General features: G+C 39.5%; 1 protein-coding gene across 5 annotated transcripts in view; it reads left to right on the forward strand.

The window, feature by feature from the left end:
• Positions 1–8,254: 8,254 nt before the first annotated feature.
• LOC130265005 (transient receptor potential cation channel subfamily M member 6-like) overlaps positions 8,255–22,535 on the forward strand; it is a 55,484-nt gene continuing 41,203 nt past the window's right edge. For 2 of the 5 annotated variants that reach the window (XM_056513727.1, XM_056513728.1), the window contains exons 1-2: positions 8,257–11,026; positions 22,267–22,346. In XM_056513727.1, the coding sequence (XP_056369702.1) occupies positions 10,670–11,026; positions 22,267–22,346 (437 nt within the window). In that variant the 5' untranslated portion in view covers positions 8,257–10,669. Of the gene's footprint in view, positions 11,027–22,266; positions 22,347–22,535 lie in introns of all 5 variants that reach the window. The other 3 variants (XM_056513729.1, XM_056513725.1, XM_056513724.1) reach the window with 3 other exon arrangements.

Here is a 22,535-nt window from a genome sequence, read left to right on the forward strand (position 1 = left end):
AGGTTGCTGCTTCTTTGTTGATTTGTTAGGTCTTTTTGCTTAAAAGAGCGAGCTTTTCAGCTTTCTTGGTAAACGCTTGGAAACTTTCTGGTATTTGTGCTGCATAGGTATCTATTTGTTGCTTATTCACTTAGCTTGTTAAGATCTCTGAATATCTTCTGAAGAAAGGAGGTGGCTTAGTTACATAGGCAGTTTCAGGGTGCCTCTTTGAATATCCTCCTACCTTTTGTATGATTGCATATTTGGACAATATGTATTTTTCTCAGACGGTTTTAACGATTTGTGTAAGTCCAAATGCACCAACTTGTCTTAGGAGGTACTTTAAATTTTTTTTTAAAAAACAAACTTTCTTTGGCAAGAAGGCTATAGAACTGCTATTTCATGTTTACTGCAACCAAAATAAATTAGTGAAAAAAATAGATCTATTAATTTTTTGAGGTATTTAGTTAGTTATATGATCTAGGGGGTTTTGACCCTAGGTAATACATGCATTCCTATATTTGTGAGTTTTATAATATTTCACACCATCCAGTGTTGTCAGGATCCAGTCAGTATTTTGCCTTATTAACTAGTATCTTTGCAACAGAGTTTGCTCATTTAAAATCTGCTTGATGCTTCATTCGCAGTAGATATGTCCTAGCAATGGCCTAAAATCTGCCATTCCACAGTATTTGTGGGACAGAGGATGTTTTATTATTGCCATTCAAATATATGTTTAATCTATCCCATAATAAGATAAATAAGTCCTTTACAACAAATTAAGCTTGCAGTGTGCCGTAAGTATGTTTATTTACTTCATTTGCAATTGTGCTGTAGGCAAGCACTTTCCTCGTAGTTTTTTCCAGTTGTGGACTCTGTTATGGGCTGGAATGTTATGGCTACTTTTAGAGCATTTCCAGAGCTGATTCATTTTTTCCATTCATCTCTTTGCAAATAGAGGTAAATCTAAAAGCCTTGGAAAACTACTTGAAATTACTCCTGAGAGCCTGGGTTATACAGAATGCTGGGCCACGGGACGTGATAGATAGATAGATAGATAGATAGATAGATAGATAGATAGATAGATAGATAGATAGATTACATAAATTTTGCAATAGAGCTGACAAAAAGTATTACAAGAAATGGCATTTCTCAGTGTTTTGTGTCTCCAGATGCCCTGTGACACCGAACTACCAAATTGCTGGTCTTGATTTCTGACTCTGTTTTTCTAGAGACCTTGTATTCAAAAGCTGCATATAAACTACATGTAAGCTTAAGATGTTTTAATTTGCATATGCATTAATATCCAATGAGAAGAAAATGTTCTTTTAAGATAAAGAAATGCCATCACACAACCTGAGACAATTCAGTAGCTGCATTTAATAAGGTTTTACATTTTAGGGGAAAATAATAATTTATATTTTCTGTAGTTAACTGGGAGTTTGGTATTCTCTAAAATACTTCTCTCTAAAAGCAAGAACCTGTGTCACAAGCTTGAGAACTTGTGAGGGGTAACCACATCTAGATGGCACCCAGTGCTGCATTCAGCAAATTACACAGTAAGGATATAGGCATAATAGTAAGTCAGATGTGGGAGTTAAATAAGTTTGAAAGCAGATTGAGACAGCAAAGTGGCATGATTAGCATTAGTAAATTTTTTGCATTATTTCTAAACCAGGGGCCTGTTTTACATTGTCTAATTTGTGTTTATTGAAGGCCTGCATTATGTTATGGCTCCAAAGATAGATAAGCCTCTGGGAGAACATTAAAGCTCAGCTCAGATCAGGAAAAGTGAAGTGCTACTGTGAAAAGTAATGTGTGTTGGATAAGTAGACTGGTAGAAAGAAAATGAAGAAAAAAGTGGGGGATGGAAGGTAGGTCATCATGAAGTAACCCAGCCTGTGAGTGCAGGTATAGTTGGCCAGCAGATCAATGATGAGAATATTTTCAGCATTAGCTCCATCTTCAGTACAGCAACATTACAGTAATTTGAATATGGATATGAACTAAACGTAACAGGTTTCTTACTGTTTTGACAGTTTCTGGTTAATTTTTTTCCTGTTGGTGAGGAATTTAGTGGATGTTAAAAAAAGCATGCTTGTGTATAGGTACTTGGAAAATATATAGGGTCCTTCATGAAGATAAAAGCATGCAAATGTGTATTTTATCAGGTGAAACTGAAGATAATTGCTGTTCTGCATCTGCCAGCATGTTCTAATCAGAACAGTAGATTCACTTGAGGAAATTCATTTATTTTTTTGTGAAAGCATCTGACCACAACTGTGGTAAGAGGGGTTAGACTGTGGAGACTCAGTGTTTTCTGCAGCAAAGCTTGTGCTCAAAGAAGCACTTCATAATAACTTACATGCCTGGGTTGGCTTAATTGCTTCCATGCTTACACTTATAACTTTGACACTCTAGGTGGCAATACACATTCACAGTAAGTTACCATGAATCTGGAAAATGTTTTGGGTGTGCTTTTATTACAGACTTCTACTGAAAATTCAAATGGTGACATCATGAATGTTAATCATTTCCTTACTGTGATACATAAATAAGGACAGATCAACTCAAAAGTTCCTGATCGTAAGGGGCACAAGATTTTCAGCATAACTAGAGTAAAAACATTGTGTCGAGGTGTTTTGGTTAAGCTCTTAATTCTCTCGAAATCTCCTCATCCCTCAAAGAAGAAACGAACCAAAAAGCAGCCAACCAAACCAATAATCAATTTAATACATGGGATTTTGTTGTCACTGCTTTGTATCACTGTTTCCTTTAATTAGAAGTGGGGAACAGGTTTTATTAGATTGTATATTGGGTGGAAACCTCAGCTGGTGGCTGAAGACTACTTAAAGTATCTAATGATAATATGAGGAAGAAAAAGGTAAGTGCTAAGTCATAAGAAACTAACTCAGGATGTATTTAAATGTTTGTGTCTAGGTAACTGTGGTGTGTGAGTAAAAGTAGGGAAGGAAGATACTTATTTTCCTATTTCCTGATTAAAATTCCTACTTCATACTTTTTTGTATTAGAGAATTTGGTGGTGATATATAGTATATTTTAACAGTGTATTTAATTACTATTGTATTTACAAATACTAGTTATGGTCAGTAGTAGTTTATGTTTTTAATGTTCTTGGTGAAATCTTCTTGTATTCATAACTTCTTAGTTACTTTCAAGGACTTTAAAAAGCATTATTTCTTCTCTTAAAGCAATACAGATAACAACCTTTTCTCCTACTGATTGAAAAACTAGTGTTCTTGTTAGTGTTATGTTACCACTCACAGGGGAAATTTTTATGGTGGATGATTGTTTTCCTGCTTTTGTTTTGTCTTGTTTTACAATAATGAACTTTAGAAAGAAGGGATATTAACTAGCTAAGCATTATATATTTCTCACTTTGTTATATGAATGCTTGCAGTTCATACTTGGATTGGAATATGATGAATTAAGTGATTTACCAAGTATGAGATTGAGAAAATTAAACAAAAATAGCATTGTACTATCTGCAGTGATGTTTAAGCTAGTGAAAAGCCTTTCATGCAGAGCTGTGAGTGGAAATGAGCCATTTATTGTTCTCTTGCATAGGATAATTTTTTAACATCCATTTGAGTAGTAGTAAACACAGTAGTTAATTATATTGGATCTATGCAGTGTCAAATACTTCTCTCTGAAGTCTGATACCGCATGCTGGATAATTTCTTTTGATGCTTCGACTTCTAGGGTATGAAAATAGATTTCAATTTCTTTTAATTCCTGGAATTAAAAACAAACAAACAAACACCTTATTTTGTTTCTGATTACATAATTATTATGTAAGAACTGCTTTGGCATAAAGTAAACTGCCAAAATCCTTTGGTTTCATGATCATAAGTTGAAAACTACAGGGTTTTTTTAAAAATCAAATAATCACAAAAGGTTGCATCTGTGTATGCTATAATGGTTTTTCTTCTTTTACCTTTATGGAATTGGAAAAATCTGTGATAAAAAAGAGGAAGATCTACTTCAAACCTCAGTATTTCCAAATGTGTTATGTGCAAATATAGAGACACCAAAGACAGCTTTTAATTGTGGAAATTTAACTCATAAAAATAATTCTGAAGTAGGATTGGGAAATACAATATGAAAATGAAAGTCACACTACTTTGATGTGATTTTCCCAAGGATGGAGCTAAACTCATCTCCTCTCCTAGGCTAGTCAGTTTTTCCTCAGAAAAGAAAAATAATTTGGGTATTTTCATATGAGGAAGGAATTTAAGAAAATACTACTTAAAATATCACCTATGCTGATTCCTGTGATAATTAAAACTACAATTTAAAAACACAGTATAGCAATTAGCAAACACATTGGTGTAAAATTATGTAAGGACTAAGACACTGGGTTATAAGAGAAGAATGTTGTTTTAGAAAAGGGGGATTGCTGTAGGAAAAGAATAAACTTCTGAATTTCTTGAATAGAAGTAGGCTTAAATTTACTTTGCTTTCCTTTTAGAAATCCAGGTACCTAAAAGTAAAATAAGAGCCAACAAGCAGCCAAGTTAATCAGTTTGACTGTTGATGTTATGGAATATTTATATTATTTAATATGGGATAGCTACTCAAAACACTGTTTAAAGCACTAGTTATCATAACAGTGCTCTGCCTGGCTGACACTAGCATCTGCTGGTAACTGTCTGCTGCTTTCAACAGGGCGCTGTAGGCCAGCTACAGCTTACAGGGTGAATCCAAATGGTCCCTTGCTTTTTCTGCCATCGTTTGGCCATCAGGCTGTACCTGATGGGGAACCCTTGCCCAGACCCCACAATTGCTAGGGTAACCTGTGAAAGCGAACAGTCAAGTACTCGTTCCTTGCCTGCAGAGCAGTCAGCACTTACTAAACGCATCTCACATGAACATGGATGTGTCTTCAGCCTTTGGAAGACTGGCACAGACCTTGGACAGTATTCTTTACCATGAAACTGCCCATCTTCTTGCACTGTATAATCTGGCATTGCTTTAAGTCTTGTGTAGATAAGGCTCTTTTTTCAGTCTTAAGCATGAAAATTTTTGTTTGTCTTCTCTAAAGCTCAAAGTGTTTGCTTTGGCATGTCTTTGAATATGAATATTAACACAAACCTCCATCTTCTCAGTTCTAACTTCCGTATAGTCCCTGTGAGAAAGATACCATAAAAACATAGAATGTTTGGAAGGGCCTTAAAATAATTTGGGGGGGGGAGGTTTTAAAATCTAGTCCAATTCCCTGCTGCCATGGAAAGGAACACCTCCCACTAGACCAGGTTGCTCAAGGCTTTACCCAACGTGGCCTAGAACACTGGGCTGGGACATCTCCAGCTTCCCTGCAGATCCCTTTCAGATACTGGAAGGTTACTATGAAGTCTCTTCTCCAGGCCGCATAGTCCCAACTTTCTCAGCCTGTCTTTGTAGTGGTCGTATTTCAGTCTTCTTACCAACCTCATGGCAGTCCTCTGGACTTGCTCCAACTGTTTCATGTCCTTCTTATATTGGGGATAATACCAGAACTGTGCGCAGTTGGTGACTCCAGGTGGGTCTCACAAGAGCAGAGCAGAGGTGGAGAATCACCTCCTTTCACCTGCTGGCCACACTCCTTTGGAAGTAGCCTGGAATGCATTTGGCTTTCTGGGCTGCAAGTGCATACTACTGGCCATGTTTTTTTCATCAGCTATCAACCCCAAATCTTTGTCCACAGGGCTGCTCTAAATTGCTTCTCTGCCCCACCTGTGGGTGTGTCGGGGATTACTCTGAGCCAGATGTAGAACCTTGCACTTCGGTTTGTTGAACTTTATGAGGTTTGCATTGGCTCGCCCCTCAAGCCTGTCAAGGTCCCTCTGGATGGCATCCCTTCACTCCAGCATGTTTGACTGCACCGCTCAAGTGGGTGTGATTGGCAAACATGCTGAGTGCGCTCTTGCTCCCAGTGTCTGTGTTACCAATAAAGATGTTGAAGAGTATCAGCCCTGTACCAACCCCAGCTTGTGCCTAGTATGAAAAACGGGTGGGAAAGCAAAATACATATTTTGAAAATTGTTTTAAAATGGGAATTTGAGAGCTCTGAGGCAATGTCTGTAGGAAATGTCACTGAAGTATTCATATGCCTGTCATTTGACACAGTCCACAGGAACCAAAGTTAGACAGAATTCTTGCCTTCTAGGAGTACTCTGAAAGATGTAATCCTCTGGGAGATAAAAGGAATGAGAGAGCAAACAGAAGGAAGACAATGTTCCCTGAGGACTATTCTACAAAACTATTCTTCAAGGTTTCTTATCCTTAGAATTAGTTATTGTGTTATTAGTCAACAAAGGCTACCCAGAAACTTGGAAAATTATAAAGATGATACTGTTTAACTACACATACCATCTGAGGAATCATTGAATGTTGAGGTAAAGCCCACAATGTTATCCTTTGATCCTGCATCTTCCTTGTGTTTGTCTTCAGTACCTGAAAGGAGGCTGTAGAAGCAGATGTTGGGGTTTTGTCCCAAGTAACAAGAGAGAACAAGAAGAAATAGCCTCCAGTTGTACCAGGGAGGTTTAGATTGCATATTAGGGTAACTTTTTTCACTGGAAGTGTTGCCGAGCATTAGGACAGGATTCTCAGAGAAGTGATAGAGTCACCATCCCTGGAGGTTTTTGAAAGATGTGTCGTTGTGGCACCTAATGACATTGTTTAGTGGTGGACTTGGCAGTGCTAGGTTAATGGTTGGTTGATCTTAGAGGTCTTTTCCAATCTAAATAATTCTATAGATCTATAATTGTTGCCCTGCAGAAGTAGATTATGCTTCTCTGTAATTGTAAAACATTTGTCCCCATGAGATGGAGATTACTACACCTTAAAACCGCCAAACATACTTCCACACCAAGTCCTCTCAGAATGCCTCCACTAATTTTCCTACTAATTTTCCGTTAAGAAAATCTAGTAACAGAGACTAGAGACACCATGTGAAGTATTGTTCCTCCATTCTGGACTGTGATAGCCTGCTGTAGGAAGCAGTTTGCTGGTTTCCATGGGACCATGACCGCAAGCACAAAAACTATTTGGAGTCGTAACAAGATTAAACTGGCCAATCACATTTTGTTCTTTGGGTCTATACCAAGGATATTTCAGAATGTATACAAGGAAAATTATGGTTGGTTTTTTGTGATTGTGACTATTAAGTTGAGAAAACTTACGCCACTACATTCCTGGCAACTTAGAAACTCTGAAGCTGTAAAAACAATTTTTCTCATAGAATAAGTTCTGCAGACTATCCAATTGACTTCAAATAATTCTTCATACATTCTAATAAAACTTCAGAACTATGTTGAGGAATTTTTAACTATATTCATATCAGTAACTACTTGTTGAATGCCTAAAAAAGAAAACATCCTGTCTGTGTGTAATTCAATATTCAAAATTCTCTTCCTTCTTGCCTCTTGTTGAAGCAATTTATCATGTGAACAAGTAGATGATTGATATTTATATGCCTGTCTGGGTTCTGTCACCTGTTAATTAAAAAATTATTATATTTGTGATGAGGGAAGTAATGTTCTCCTTTGTTGGCAGTTCAGTTTCTAATATCAGTGTGCATTGGGTAGTGGGAGGGAAGATTTGCTATGATCAGATCTGGAACAATCATTGTATGTATGCATACTGTGAAATAAACAGTAAACCATGATTTAAGCTCACTCCAGGAGGTTGCCTTCATGCACTGTATGTTGAAGGGGAAGACTGAAGCAGAAAATTCTGTTCTGTTGTAGCTCAGAATCTCTATGGTAAAACAGTATTTATATTTTGTGCTATAATAATCAACATTCTGCCACATTGCCTTTTCAAAGCATGCTAAAGCAGAAGCTGAACCAGTCATCATCTGATGAGTGTGTTCAATATATTGGCTGCATATAACAAGCATTTGTTCTTGGATCAACTTATGCTACTTCTTTAGTTTTGTTAGATAAACTTGAATAAGCCTGAAGGCAGGCTGATTTGTTGATGATTATATGAATGGGGAGAGTCTACCACTTTTATTCCTCACTCCTCTCTTTAGTGCATCATCAGTTCTTGAAGGTCTGCTAGGGCACTAAGGCAAAGGTAAAGGTGTGTATATAGTCTTGTGAAACTCGGTATCTTCAGTGTACTTGGACATGATGAAACAATGAAACTGGGAGTTCCCCCTAAAACAGATTAGTTCATGAGATGTAAATTAGTTTGGGCTTTTTAATTCCAAAGTCTGTATGAACATCTAATAGATTCTGCTTGATTAATCATGATAGATAGAAAAAACCCAAAAAAAAACATTTCAGTGTACTTTGCTGGACATGAGGAATGATAATAACTAATCTTAGAGAACAGGGTGGGTATCTAAATGTTTTTGACTTTGCAGGCCATCTGTGGAAATAACAGAAACAAGCCCATTCCTCTTTGGTAAGTGTTTCTATTAAGTGTATTATCCTCCTTTGACATTGCTTTTTGGTTGGTATACTTGGAATTTGAAAACAATGCAAGATGATTAATGAATTAATTCAGTCATACTTTGATAAGTATACATTTAACTTCCTTAGGACATGAAAAGCCAGAGATGTGATGCACTGTTTCTAATGAGCATCCAAGAACTGAGCTGTCTGCACTGCTGTTGAGGTGATAGCTTAGACACTGGGAAGAAAGGACTAACAAAAAGCAGCTTAAATGATGGACAAGCAAAATAACACTGGTCTTAAGGTAAGCCTGTAGAAATAAGAATGATGAGAAGGAAATATCTCAGCAGTTCCAATTTCTAGAGAAAACAGGAGAGTACATATGGACTTTGAACTACTAAAGTGGCTGTTATAAATCATACCACATGTATTTTCGTATCAGTGAAGTGCTGAGGAATTGGGTGTGGGAATTCGCAGCATAAGTTGGCTTATATGGCTTTTCACAGCAGATTTCTAGGTCTTTGTACTAGGTAAGAAATGGCAAGGCCTAATTTCAGGGAAGATTGAGAATTTCTTACATCTGAAAGACTCTTCACAACTTAGAAAGAAATGTCAGAAACTTGGAATTAAGAAAATGCTTGCAATCAGTGGAATATGTATATATAGCTTTGGTCCAGTAAGTCCCATTCACCTGCGTGTGCTGCAATACTTGTGTTTCAAGTTCCTTATGAAGTTCAGGTTAATATGAAGAGTGGGTGCAGTAATAGTTACTGATACATCCTATTAAAATATTTATTTTCTTTATTTATAAGCATTGATGATACTAGCTAATTGAGCCAAAGTCTTCTAAACTGACTCAGGGCGACTTAAGAAAATTTAATTGATTATAATGTAATACCTTAAAAAAAAGGTATAGCTAGGTAAAGAATGAACATCATGTTCAGCACTTGCTAAAATTTCTAGAAGTCCATCCTGTTATTAGAAGCTGTAATACTTTCTTCAGGCCTACCATGTGGGAAATGCAGTATAAAAATCTGAAGACAAAATAGAAAAGTTCAAGAAGCAGAAAACCATATTTGGCAGGAGGCTGGAAACAGTTTCATTATCATCTCTGTCTTTGAAATAATAGTTTATGTGAAGCCACTGCTAAGTTTGACAGCCAGAATTTCAAAAGGCCCTGAGGCATGCCCAAGGACCAGGCAAACTCTGTTTTATAGGGTGCTGCTGAGACTGTGTGTATGAGCTGTCTTCTCCCTGGTGTTGACAGAGGCTCTGCTCAGGCTCCTGCAATGGAACAGCATGGTCTGAAGGCAGCCCTCTCCTGTAGGGAGGAGAAGAGGGAGACCTAAGCACAACAGAGAAAGATAAGTCTTGGCTGAGCAGGAAAAATAGAAATTGAGAGGCCAGAAAATAGAAGAAACATCTAGAAAGAGCAAGTGGATAGGAAATATAGATAACATCTAGAATCAGATGGACATTGGAGCTCACAATCAATACAGTGGCCAGAAACCTACAAAATAAAAGAAACAGTAGGCAAGAAACAGATGAAAAAACAAAGAACTGGAGCCTGAGATTATAGGAAGAGGGTAAGTTTGAGATGAGAGGAAATGGACATTGACTGAAAAGTAAAGTTTGAGAAACAAGTTGAAGAAAACAAAGACTGGAACAAATTCAGGATAAAGAAGAACGCTGTATGCCTGTTTTATTAGTTTGCACTAGGTACAACCAGGTATAGTTATTGCTGGGACTTTGGTTTGATGGCTGTGGTCTTTGGAACATTCAAGGATTCCAGGGGACAGTGGTAACTGCTGAGGAGCTGTTGAAGGGCCTTCTTTTAAGTTTGTCAGTGTGGAAAAAGTGATACAGAAGTTATGTGAAGATGACTAAGAAGATGAAGAACCTAAGTGTTCAAAAATTTGGGTTTGTATCCAAATTTAATCACTTTATGAAGATTTTAATAAATACACTGGTCACATCCTGTTTCCTTGGTTGTGTTCATTGTCATGAGCTGTCATACTGCTACTGTTCGGTTTTTTTAACTTTTTGCCTTCAATGATGTCTTGATTACCTGTGATTCAAGTCTTCATATTTCATAATTCAAGAGAATTTCTAATATCCTCTTGGACCTTCTTGTTACTTTCATTGTAATTTATACCGTGAATTTGCTTTTACAGCCCCTTGTAAAATGACTGACTGTAGCGTTAGGAGTGAAGACTGAGATGAGGCAAACCAGAGTCAAAAAGCATGTGCTGAGTTCGGGGTACCTGTGATACGGTCTCCCGATGCGAGAAAGAATTTGGCAGGGTGGAAGGAGAGCGCAGCTGGGCCCGGGAGGGGAGGCATATGAACGGAGATCCGCTCGGCCCGGCCGACGAGGCTCCCCGGGAAGCCGAGCAGAGCGGAGAAGCGCTGCCGTGGCGGCAGCGGACGCCTCCCGGGACGGGGGACAGGCAGCTCCTGGCTCGCCGAGGATTCGGGGTAAAGGACAGCGCCCCGCCCGCCCCGCGGAACAAGGATCGCAGTCCCGGGGCATGGCGGCCTGGCGGGAGCTGCTGGGGTCGCCGCCGGGCTCCAGGTGCCGCGGGCATCGGCGGGGACGCGGCTGGCAGCCCCCGCGCCGGGAGCGCTCCGACCCGCAGGTGAGGGCGGGGACAGCCGTGTCCCTCCGTGGTGTCCCTCCGTGGTGTCCCTCCGTGGTGTCCCTCCGTGTCCCTCCGTGGTGTCCCTCCGTGGTGTCCCTCCGTGGTGTCCCTCCGTGGTGTCCCTCCGTGTCCCTCCGTGGTGTCCCTGCGTGGTGTCCCTCCGTGGTCCGCCCAGCGGGCTGCCGGGCAGCGGGGGCTGTGAGCGATGCTCGCCATCCTCAGCCGGCCCGGTCCCTGCGGCTCCGGGCGGCGCTGGGCTGCCGGCTCGGACTGACAGACAGACAGACAGAGCGCTCTCTGCGCCCAGCGGCGCTAGCCGCGTCACGCATGAGGGGCGTCCGGGCCAGTCCGCGAAAGGCATCGGGCTCCGTCCGCAAGTCCGGGCGGCTTGGGGAGAGCGAGAGCAGATCGCTGCTAGCTGACGGCGAGGAGAAAGCCCTGGGCTTCTGGCGGCTGCATTACCAGGGGTTTGGTGTTCTGGGGCCGGTGCTGTTCAGCTCCGTGCATTTCTGCAGACGGGAACGTGAGTGTTTCGTACAAACTACACTGTAGCCGTGAGAGGCTCGTAGCAGAAAAAGACTGCCCACGCTAAGGGCTAGCGCTGCAGTTTTGCGGTCGTGCTATTCCAAACAGCCATAAGGTTAGCTGTAACCTGTCAGAGAAGTGCCCTCGGCTTTAGTAAATTGTCACTTCTTTCTACTGTGGTGCTGACTGAATGTTTCTGTTTGTTTGTTTGTTTGTCGTTTTGGAGAGTTTTTTCCTCGTTTGTTTTGTTTGTTTGTTTTTTGTTTTTGGTTTTGGTGGTTTTTTTTTGTTTTGGTTTGGTTTTTTTCCTTAAAATTTAGAGATGGAACATTCGTGATTCAGATGTTAGGGGTTTAAAAAGAGAGCTCTGCTACTCTAGCATTAACCTTACTAACGTTATGAACCTGGATGACATTTCACTCAGGTCATGCTGTAGCAACATTGCTGTAGCAAGGTTTCTTCTGTATCTTTTTCTGATACACTTGATAATGAAAGAAACATGTTTACAGTGGAATATTCTTTATATGTCTCTTTATGAACATCTTTTTCAAAATACATAATATCTGCTTGGAAACTAAGAATAAAATGAGCTAGTGTTTTGAGCTGTGAACACCTGAAGTTAAACCACAAAATATTTTAGAACACTAAAACACTAGAGTGGCCAGTTTTTAGAGATTCGTGTCTTTTGGACTTGCCAGGACCTGCCTGTAGTGTTATATGTATGAATCAGTGAATACTGATTTGAGCCTAAAATAAGTTTAAGAAAACATCATCATAGTTTTCTTCTCTTTCTCTCTGAAGCATGCTCTGAAGTTGTGAAATCAATTTGCAGGTTTTTTAATCTTATTCTATAACAACCTTATTTAAAGTAGTATCAGGCTTATATAGTAGTATTTAAAACCATGATAAGCAGCAAATAAGTTGTTGTGCTTGAATCAGTTTCCTTAGTTGTTTTGTGGCTTCCTAAGGAAAAAACAAAGATTTCATGGCTGTTACGAGGTCAGGGCACAGTGATCGCCCAGTGGTGAATGTGTTGAAGTATGTTGTTTCTAGTAGTAACCAGGGTCAGGAAGAAAGCACAAGAATCATCCAGAACAATATCAGAAAAGGGCATTTCTCTTTGAGCTTCACTATCATGTTTTTTGTTTTTATGTTATAGGAATAGGGAGCAGGTGATTGTTACTTGTTACTGCTTTCCCCCTCTGCCCGTTTGTGATCCCCTAGTGAAGGGCAAAATGCCATGTGTTAGCTTTAAAAGAGCGGAAGGGAGGTGAGTTTGAAATGTCTACAGCTCATAAAGAAAAATATAGTTTCAATAAGTGTGTCTGTCCAGGCGTACAAACGATTATGCAGTGCAGACTGTACTACAGTCTGGGCTGTGGGTAAATCATTTATATTTTATGTACCTGGGTTTCAGTTTTCAAAATTGATGTTGGCATCTAAGAGTGTAGATCCCTCTGGGGCCTGTGAAATTTTGTGTGCTTGTAGATTGCCTTTGTGGAGAACCTCATGGGCCTGGAAACTACAGAGTGTCACTCCTCCATTCTCCGCAGGAGTTATTGTTTGCCTCTCTGTAACACTGGGAGGTGTCCTGAATAATAGAAAACTGCTTTTCATGGCCACGATGTGTGCTGGATTCATAGTATTGACTTTAAAGTGGGATTGCAGTACAGGATAGCATGTCACAGGGAAGCTGTAGCAGTAAGAAGAGAAGATCAGTCCCTTCACATTGCTGTCAGCACTATGCTGAACGTGACTGCTGTTACAAACAACCATGCTGGACTGCTGTATCCCATCTACAATGTCTGACAGTGTGGCTGTCAGATAACACAGTCTGTGGAAGCTGAGTGAAACTGTTCCAGGAGGAAAAATCTATGTGAAATATTGCATTACTCTTTGTAGTTATTTTCCCAAACAACTCCTTCATCCCTCTTTTTTTTTTTTTTTTTTTTTTTTTTTTTTTTTTTTTTTTTTTTTTTTTGTGGTTCAGATTATTTTGTCTTCTACTTAGTAGCATTATGTTAAGTGAAAAGGGGGATCCCTGCATGTGTATCCTCCAGCAGGCTGATCTATTTTTCTGTGCTCTTCAGGGAGGTGTTATGTTCAAGCAGGGTAATCCAATTTTTTGATAATTACACTAATGAGTTTGAGACTCCTTGAATGGTACACAGCACAGCAAGAAGCTCAGGTGGTCAAAGTTTATCAGGTTTTGATCTTCCTTTTGTGTTTCTTTCAGACAGGCTCTATCAAATGCTGTGTAAACCTTTCTTGGTTCTTGTAATGTATAAACTTATTACTGTGTAACATGCGTTCTGGGTAAAACCTTGTGATCCACTCTGTATGACTTGAATTACCAAGTCTTTTGGTAATTCGTGTTTTGCTTTACACTCTCATCTCTACCACATTCCTTCAGTTTTTGAAGTGGTCATATTTTTGCCTCTCAGCTGAAAGAGTAGAGGCCCCTTTCAGGGGCCATAGCTGCTTAAGTCTCAAAAAAGGCACGTAGCATTAAGCACTTTTCTTCATAATTTCAATAGGACTGACATTCCTTTGCATTTCTGCCATTTCTTTGCATTTCTGCCATAGTGCACTTGCTGCTACATGCTGCTCTAAGTTGTACAGTACCCTCTAGTCATCATATAGGACAGAATGAGTCATCTAAAAACAGTTTCTGAAGTTTCTTGGTGTTTTGGTTTTATTTACCAGGACAGAAGCTGTCATGATATACTTTGATAGATGCTAGTCAGAGAATCACCCACTGGTGATGTGACATATTGTTGTCTCAGTTTCCAAATTACAGGTCCTTTGGTTGCTAATAAAATTGGTTCTTCTGTTTTTTTGCAATTTTTAGGTCTTAGAGATGAGAGTGGAGGTCAACCCCCTTCAGTATTATCAGTAATGGAAAGGTCTGCAGAGGAACAGTGGGGTAGATGCTTGCCTCCCAGCCTTAAGCAGTTTCAGGTGTAGTGGTCTGTAACTTGGTAAGCACCATGGCTGCACCTTCATGTCAGCTTTGTGATGTGAGAAAATTAATGTTTTCACTATGGAAGTCTTTTCCTAGTGAGCATGAATTGCTAGAGATTGCACATGGCTGACTGGGACTTGGTCGTACCACTGGGGGGTTGGCAGCCTGTTGTGACAGTGTCACTTTAGGCTGCATTGTTAAGTTCAGGCTGAGAAATAAATTTTTTACCAGTGTGACTGGAGTGGGATGCTCACAGGTTTGATCAGTTCTAGTCTTATCAGTCCTATAAACCAGTGCATTTGATTACCTTGTATTGGTGCACGGTAACCCCCAAAGCGGCATAGCAGAGCTTCTACTAGTACATCCCAACTGCATGAAATACATCCACCTCTGCATGCTGGCCAGCCAGTGTTTCAGAAAGGCTGGGTGGCAGTGCTGTGCAACCTCAGCCATTGCAGTCAGCTCCTCCTGTCCCTTCTCCTTGCAGCACCCTCCTTGCCCCTATTCTGGTCCTTCTCTTATCACTTGTGCCATCACAGCTCATGAGACCATCTGAACACAAATGCAGGCATCCTGGTGAGCAGAGAGTGCTACCAGAAGGCTGGGTGGCATTTGGAGCTTCCAGTCAAGAGAGGGGAGTTGTCATCAGGGTGGCGAAGACAGGAGAGCATGCCTTGGAACATAACCTGCCTGCTGGGAGCCTGGACCCACAGCCCAGCTTTATGCCAGGAGGGCAGTGCTGATGGCTGCCAAGTCATTCTGTGCAGCCTGGCTTAAACTGCAATCACAGCTGCTCCTTTCTGCCTGGCCCCAGGGAAACCCAAACCTTTGGGTGTTACTTTGGCCACTGTTGCAACCCCCAGTGAATAAAGGGGATAAACCTAGTGTGGTGGAATATATCTTGGACATGAGGCTGAAGGTGCAGAAAGACTTGGTGGAGAGCTCAAGGGTGTGTCCAGGTGGTCTCTGGGGCAAAGGGGCAAAGGGTCCCTGCAGTCCCCAGTGGCTGCTCTCAGGTCATGGCTGGCTCTTCCTCCAGCTGGTTTGTGGGTGTGCAATGTTTGATGGGTTGATGATGTGACTTATATTTTACTGTGAGTTGCAATGGAAAAGGAAAGCCTTTTTTTTGGAAGGTGGTGTGGAGGGCAGAGCTAAGGGGAGAGGTAAGACACATCCAGGTGAGAAATGCAGAAGTGGCACTGACTATACCTTCAGCCTCTTTAGAAATTACCCAAGATGTGTTTCCTCTTTCTTTGGAAAATGCAATTTCAGTTCTGTGACCTGTCTTCTAGCGTGTGCAAGGGCTGCTGTATGCAGCTGTCAAACCCAAGAAGATTTTGTTACTATATGAGACAAGCAATGGAGCAAAAAGAACTCTGATAGAAATGACAGTGAACAGTCATAGGGCTCCAGAGGTGAGCTGTGTGGATTGCTCACGTCATGGAATCATAGAGGCACAGAAGAATTTGGGTCGGAAGTGACCTTAAAAATCATCTAGCTACAACCTACCTGCCACCTTCCTCTAGAGCAGCTTGCTAACAAAGTGTGATTTCCATGTTCCTCCACCTGAATTTTGCAACCTGTTTTTTCTTTTCACATGAGATACTTTAGATATATCTGACCTTTAGACAGTCACCTCGCCAGTCAACATTCCCTATGCTGGGAAAACATAAAATAAGCAAAAGAAAGCTCTGATATTTACTATAAGACAATTTTTTTCTCTTCCTCCTTCTGGTTTAAATTAGGAAGATTTTTATGCTCTGTGATTTTGAATCCTTTGATGAAAGAATGCATGAGTGGTTAACCTCTGTGATTACTCAGTGCTAGGCAGGTGAGACCTGATTTTAAAGAGAGCAAGTTGATTAGCTCTTTGATAAGATCAAGTGCTTGATAAGTAACAAGAACTGCCTTTCTACACTGGCTTAAAAGTGGAAATCTGAATGAGGCTTGAAGCATTATATTGACCCTCTGAAACATAATTTTTTTATGGCTTCCTAGATTTTCACCTTAAAATTCCTTAAAACAAGATCATTTGATACAGGATATGTAACTTGCTTTGAATAGGTATAATTTTCTGATTATATTGTATTAATTAATTTTAAAAAATACTGAATGCCTGACTTCCTTGGGAACTGACTTCCAAAATATTGTTAGTAAGACAGGTAGGAGTGTCCATTAAAAAAAACATGAAAATTTTGTCTCCAAAAGAGACAAAATGGCTATATTTAAAGATTTATAATAATTTTCAAATACAGTTTGGATTAATTTGTCATTTCTTCCTCTGTTACTGGTGTCTGCTCTTATTTGCTGCAAGTTTTAGACATCTCCTATAATTTATTCTGCAATTTAGACTGGTTTCCATTAATTAAAACCTTTACAAGATGCATTTCTGTATTTTTATGTATGACTAACTTGTTCAATAATCCATATTTTATGTTGCTCATTGAACTGGTTTTATAAGAGATGATATACAGTATTATATTGCTTACAGTGCCAAAGTAAATAAAATGTCAGCTTTTAGCAGCTTTAGCTGCCATCAGCTGTAAGCACAGATTTTTAAATTATGTGTGTGGGCCATAGTTATGAATCAGTCAGATCCAAACTTTGTCAACAATCACCATGCTCCTAGAACAGTGGGTTTTGGAGTGGTCTGCTTTAGGTGGAAGGCTGAATTATGTATCATGTCACGGAGACTTTTTGCATTTCCAGGTGGGGAAACCTGGTTTTAAGCAATTTGCAGTTATCTCCTGCCAGTATAAGATACCCAACAGTGTTTTTGAGACCTGTTTCAAGGATAGAGCTAAGGAATATAAATTGTGATTTGATATTTCTTGTGTTTACTTTTTTTGCAAAATCCTGGGCTGCTGGCAGCAGTGTTAAGGTGAGGTTTTGTGTCCTTCCCCACCTAGTCCAGTGCCATGGGCTCTGCAGAGTGACAGGTCTGATCAGCCCCTCCATCTGCAAACCAGGAATTCCTCCACAAGCACTTGCATTCTGAGCTGGGTGTGTTCTTGGAGCAGCACTCTTTGATGAGTTTTTCTAAAACATTGCATGTTAAAGGATAGCAGAAAGCCTTACTTGATTAGTTAATAAACTTAAAAAATATAAAGTTATAAACTAATTAAAGGTCTAATGTTCCAGACTAAGCTAAGATTTCCTTCAGTTTGTTGTTCTCTGTGACCCAGGAGTTGAGCTAGAACTTTTTTCACAAGGAGAGTTTTAGTTTTAGTATTTTCTGCATTTTATTTTCATTTGGTATATATGTTGGTATTTGTTGAATTGTATGGTCGACTCTGGATCAGAAGAACCACATTGGAAAGCCCATTAAAGTCAAAGGGTTTTTGTTTTTTTGACTAAGCTTGGGTTCAAAATAGTGGGAACAGTTTTATGAGCCTTTGATGCAAGGCCCTAATCCAGAAAATCACTTAAGCATATCTACTTAGCTTTTAAGTATAGTTGATTAACTGTGAAAGAAAATGCTATAGCACTCTGTGGAGTGAAGATTGAATTTATGTACTTTTGAAAAGCTAACATGCGACTTCTGTTCTGAGGAAAAAAAACTAAAATCTCTCTTCAGAATGACTTATAAGAAGTTTTGTTATCCTTCTCTGTCTTGGATCTGCAAGCATAGGTGGCTTCTGTTAGTGTTTGTACTGTGTCTGTGAACAACTAAGCATATATTTCTGGTGGATGAGTTTGAATTGGTTACTAGGAAATAATCACACAAGTTCTTCTGTGACCTGAAATTATATACTGTCTTTAAAAGGGGAAAATATAAAAGCTTCTCAGTTCTACTGAATCTGCAGTCTGCATGCAAAGGCAGTTTGAGATTAGCTGATAGTTGTTTTATGATTGGCCATGGTGGACCGGAGAACAGTGGAAGCACTCAAATGAAATTATTTTCACAATATTTTTCAAATCATAGTAAATTTTACTGATGAAAATTTTCTGGTGCATACATATGGTTGTGTATTTCCACAGATGTGCAGAATCTTGGACACTGGGGCAAAGAAGTAGATAAGAAAGACAGGAAAAGCAAAAGTTAGTAACAGCTGCAATGAAGTATTGTGGTGATGGAGGTCAGAGGAATCATGGCATGTCTGTGTTACAGAGCCAGGTGACTCTCCTATGACAAGGTAGCCTGAACACTAGAGGAAACTCTAGAAGACCTGAGAAGCCATTGAGAACCTCTCCTCAGTACAAATTTTACTGCATGTGACCCTGGAGTTTTGCAATGTTCCTCTACTCTATGTGGATCCAGAGTGGTGTTCTCTGCTTAGCAATCAATTGTTATACTACCTCACACCAGGAGTATGCATGGGGTGGATACTGAATCACAAAGTTCCTGCTCTGAAAAGCTGTGAGACAGCCTGTGAAGTTGGAAATCTCTTTAATGCTGGCAATAATTTAACCAGTTGGTAACGAAGCCATGTAGAGTTTTCAGGAGTAAGGAAAGGTTCAAGAGATATAAATGTGCTTAGGACCTGAGTTCTTGTGAAATAGCCTTGAGTTCTAGCGTACAAGAACTCTGGCTGCGTTTCAGGTAAATAATGTTACTGTAAGTGACTTGCTTTTTGTGAAGTTAATTTTTAAAGGGTTTAAGATATTTTAGGATAGTCTGCTTACAGTGGATTCTGGCACTACCTGTAATAAGGGGAAGTCCTTTCCCTCCTCAGATGTATTTGAGTAAAGTCTGGTCACAGACTGCAGCATGCTGACTTCTCACAGGCTCCTGAAAATAGTACCTCCATCCTTCACAGGCACTAAAAGTCGGTTTGGATCTTTCAGGCATTTCTGATTATTGACATCATAAGTAAGATTCTTTCCAGGCATTGTATGCTTGAGTACTGAGGCAATTCTATTAGCCCCATGATCATCTGTTGCTTTTTAAAAGAATGTTTACTTTCATGTAATAATTTTGAGGGTAAGAAAAGGTTGTGTAAAAGTAGTATATGAGGCATAACTTGTTTTTTTTTTTTGCTAAAATTTTAACAAACCTGTTCAACCATGCAGAAATACTGGCTCTAGCAGTTAAGATGTTCTAGAAAATCCCAGTTATTTGGAAGTGACATTGTGTACTGGTTTCAGTAAACACAGAGTGTATTCAGTGCTGAGGTGTGGTGCTTGATAGAACTTTTCAGCTCTTGAAGTACTGTTTTGGCTAAGACACTACGTTTCTCTATTATCAATACAATTTTTTTGCAGTTTCAGTAAGCTACTTACAACTTGATTGTACTGCCTAGTTTCCAGCACAACTGTGCTTTGCCTAAATGAACTAACCTGTTATGTAAACTGTCTAGTCATTGTGTTATTTCTAATTATCTGCACCTGTCTGGAACTACAATGTGTCATTAAAAACAATTGCTGTTGTTTCATCCAATGTTTCAATAATGGATGAAATTTTTCTGCCACATTGATGTGTGCCTTTTAATATTCTTTTGCAGGGAATTGAACAGAGTCCTGAGCTTCATGGTGTCTCGTTAGAAAATATGTCTACTTGTGTATTTCACCCTAAAGCAGACACAAGTACAGCTAAGGATACTAAAAGATTTTTGTTTCGTGTTGACAGTGTAACCTAGTTTTCCTGAGTTTGTTCCTTGACCAGTGAACAGCGCTTATTGTCTGGTCTTGAAGGAGCTGAATGTTTCTTGCAGCTCATGGTTTAGTAAAGCTAATTTCAGGGCACTAAGAGTGTACATTAACCTGCTACTTAGCAGTGCTCGTTTGTCACCATGCATCTACAAGCATTGTCTTTGGCAAGCCTTTGCAGGAGTGGTGGTGGAGGGGTGTGTGGGCTGAGGCAGAAGAAAGCAGAAGCAAAAATAGAAGGATTAATGTGTTTTTGCTGGGTGGGTGGGTGGTAAAATCAATGAGGGGGACCACAGGGCTGCGTGGCCCTGTCCCTGGAGGCTGGTGAGCCCAGCCACCCCAGTCACTCTCCTTGCTGATAGCTCTCCTGCATTTTGAAGGGCCTTTGTGCTAGGCTGGGTTTTCAGGTTTTGTCTGCTCTCACTGCTCAGCAGGAAGAATTTGAAAGAAATGGGTAGTGCCTATGTTTCCCTATATTTTACACTCTGATCTCGTTCTTTACTTCTGGAAACCTTAATTTTTGAACATTTTGACCCGACAGTGTCCCTTTAATACCATATTATGCAAGGATCTCAGACATTAAAGATATTGGAAAGTGATTAAAAGCCATTTTCTAAAAACTACTCATGTGCCTTAAATTTCAGAGCCAAACTCTTGCCACTCCATTGACTAAATCAGTCTAGAAATCTGTAAAGCCTCTTCTGTGGCAGGGAATTATAAGCAGCAAACCTAATCCTCAGACTGGTGAGAGAAGAGAAGCCAAAACTCCCAAACAAAGGTCTCAGGACTTCCTTAAAGGACTATCAGGAGGAAAGCTGCAATATAAACTTAGCTTCAGGTGTTTGGTATATTGAAGCAGAAATTTGGCAGTAAGAAGGAATATGTAGTTGTTTTTTTGTGTCCTTTAGGATTTGATGATGAAATGGATACATGTCAATGATGGCTGAGGACTATGTACCTCGCTGTAGTGACAGGAAACATTTTAATATGTTGTAGAAATTTAATTAAATTATTGCAGTTTCAGAATATTAGTCAGAGTTTCGTAAAAGAAGTTGTACATGGTACAGAAGTCTTTTACAAAGTTAGAAATCAAGAACTAGACTAGAAAAGTCTGCAGTTCAGAAGTCTCCTCTTTTCATTTTTACTTGCCCTCTGAAGTAATGGATGACTGTAAAAAAACATGAAGTTTCAAACCCTTTTCCCAATGATACAATCAGTCTAAAACCCTAAGTAAAGCCTTAGATTAAGAAATTAATGTTAAGGTTCAGCTGTAAATTTTACATACTCAGTGAAGATTTTACTTATAAAAATTTAAAATAATTACTTAATTAAGTCCCAGAGATTTCAAAGTTCAGCACCCAACAGTTACTGTTCCTTTCAGGGAATTTGATCCAGATAGATCTGAAGAGAAAGATTCAAAGATTTCCGGTGAGATTCTTTGTAAAAAATCTGTGTGCCATGGTGGCTGCTCGGTTTGCTGAGCTACAACAAGCAACACTGACACAATATACCAGGAGGTAGTGCCCACCTGTAGTAGTTTTCTACCTGGGTAGAAAGCCCACCTGTCATGCACCCTGAGTGCTAGGTCTAGGTGCCTGCTTTTGCATTTCACTCTAGACCTAGTTCAGCAAAATGCATCTGTTCTTGACTCTGTGAAGAATAATAAAATAAATAAAAAAATAATAATAAAATAATAATAATACAAATAATAATAAAAATTAATAATAATAAAAATAAAATAATCATAAAAGAAGGACTCAACCATCTCTTTAAGGTAAAATGGAAGTCTTGCCTTTTTTGACACAGCTTTAGTAAGATGGCAGTTTGCTAGTTTTCTGGCAGAAGGAGAGTGCAATTCTTAATGCAGTTTTGGTTAATCCTTGCCACTTTTTCTACTGTACATGTGTTTGACAGAAAATCTAAATAATTTTCATGGTGAAAATAAATTTAAATATTGATCTTCTTGGGGAATTACGTAAAGCTTGGAGGTGAAGGGGTAGGACTGTTCAGAGCTGCAGCTTCAGCTTGTAGTTTTACACCTAACATGATGGGATTAGTTCTGGGTTATCTATATGCAGCCATGTTGTCATTACAGTGCAATTTTTGACATCATGTTCCAAAGTTCAGGTATGCATTTATATTTGAAATGTCTTTTTAGACCCCCAAATCTTGGATCGAAGAGGTCTTCAGTAAAAGAGAATGTGCACACATTATTCCCAGCTCAAAAGATCCGCACAGGTAAAACGAGGAATTTCTCTTTTTTACTGTTACATTTAAAAATAATCAGAATAATTTTTTTATGGGTGTTGTATTTTGTTTGGAGGATGTTTTTTAGTGTCTCAGTCAATGATTTCTGGTCTGTGGGTTTTCATGGATCCCATCACCAGTCTCTTTAAAATCAAACTGTCTGTTTGAATTAGAAATTGG

This window comes from Oenanthe melanoleuca, chromosome Z (assembly GCF_029582105.1).
Source record: "Oenanthe melanoleuca isolate GR-GAL-2019-014 chromosome Z, OMel1.0, whole genome shotgun sequence".
Taxonomy (NCBI): Eukaryota; Metazoa; Chordata; class Aves; order Passeriformes; family Muscicapidae; genus Oenanthe; species Oenanthe melanoleuca.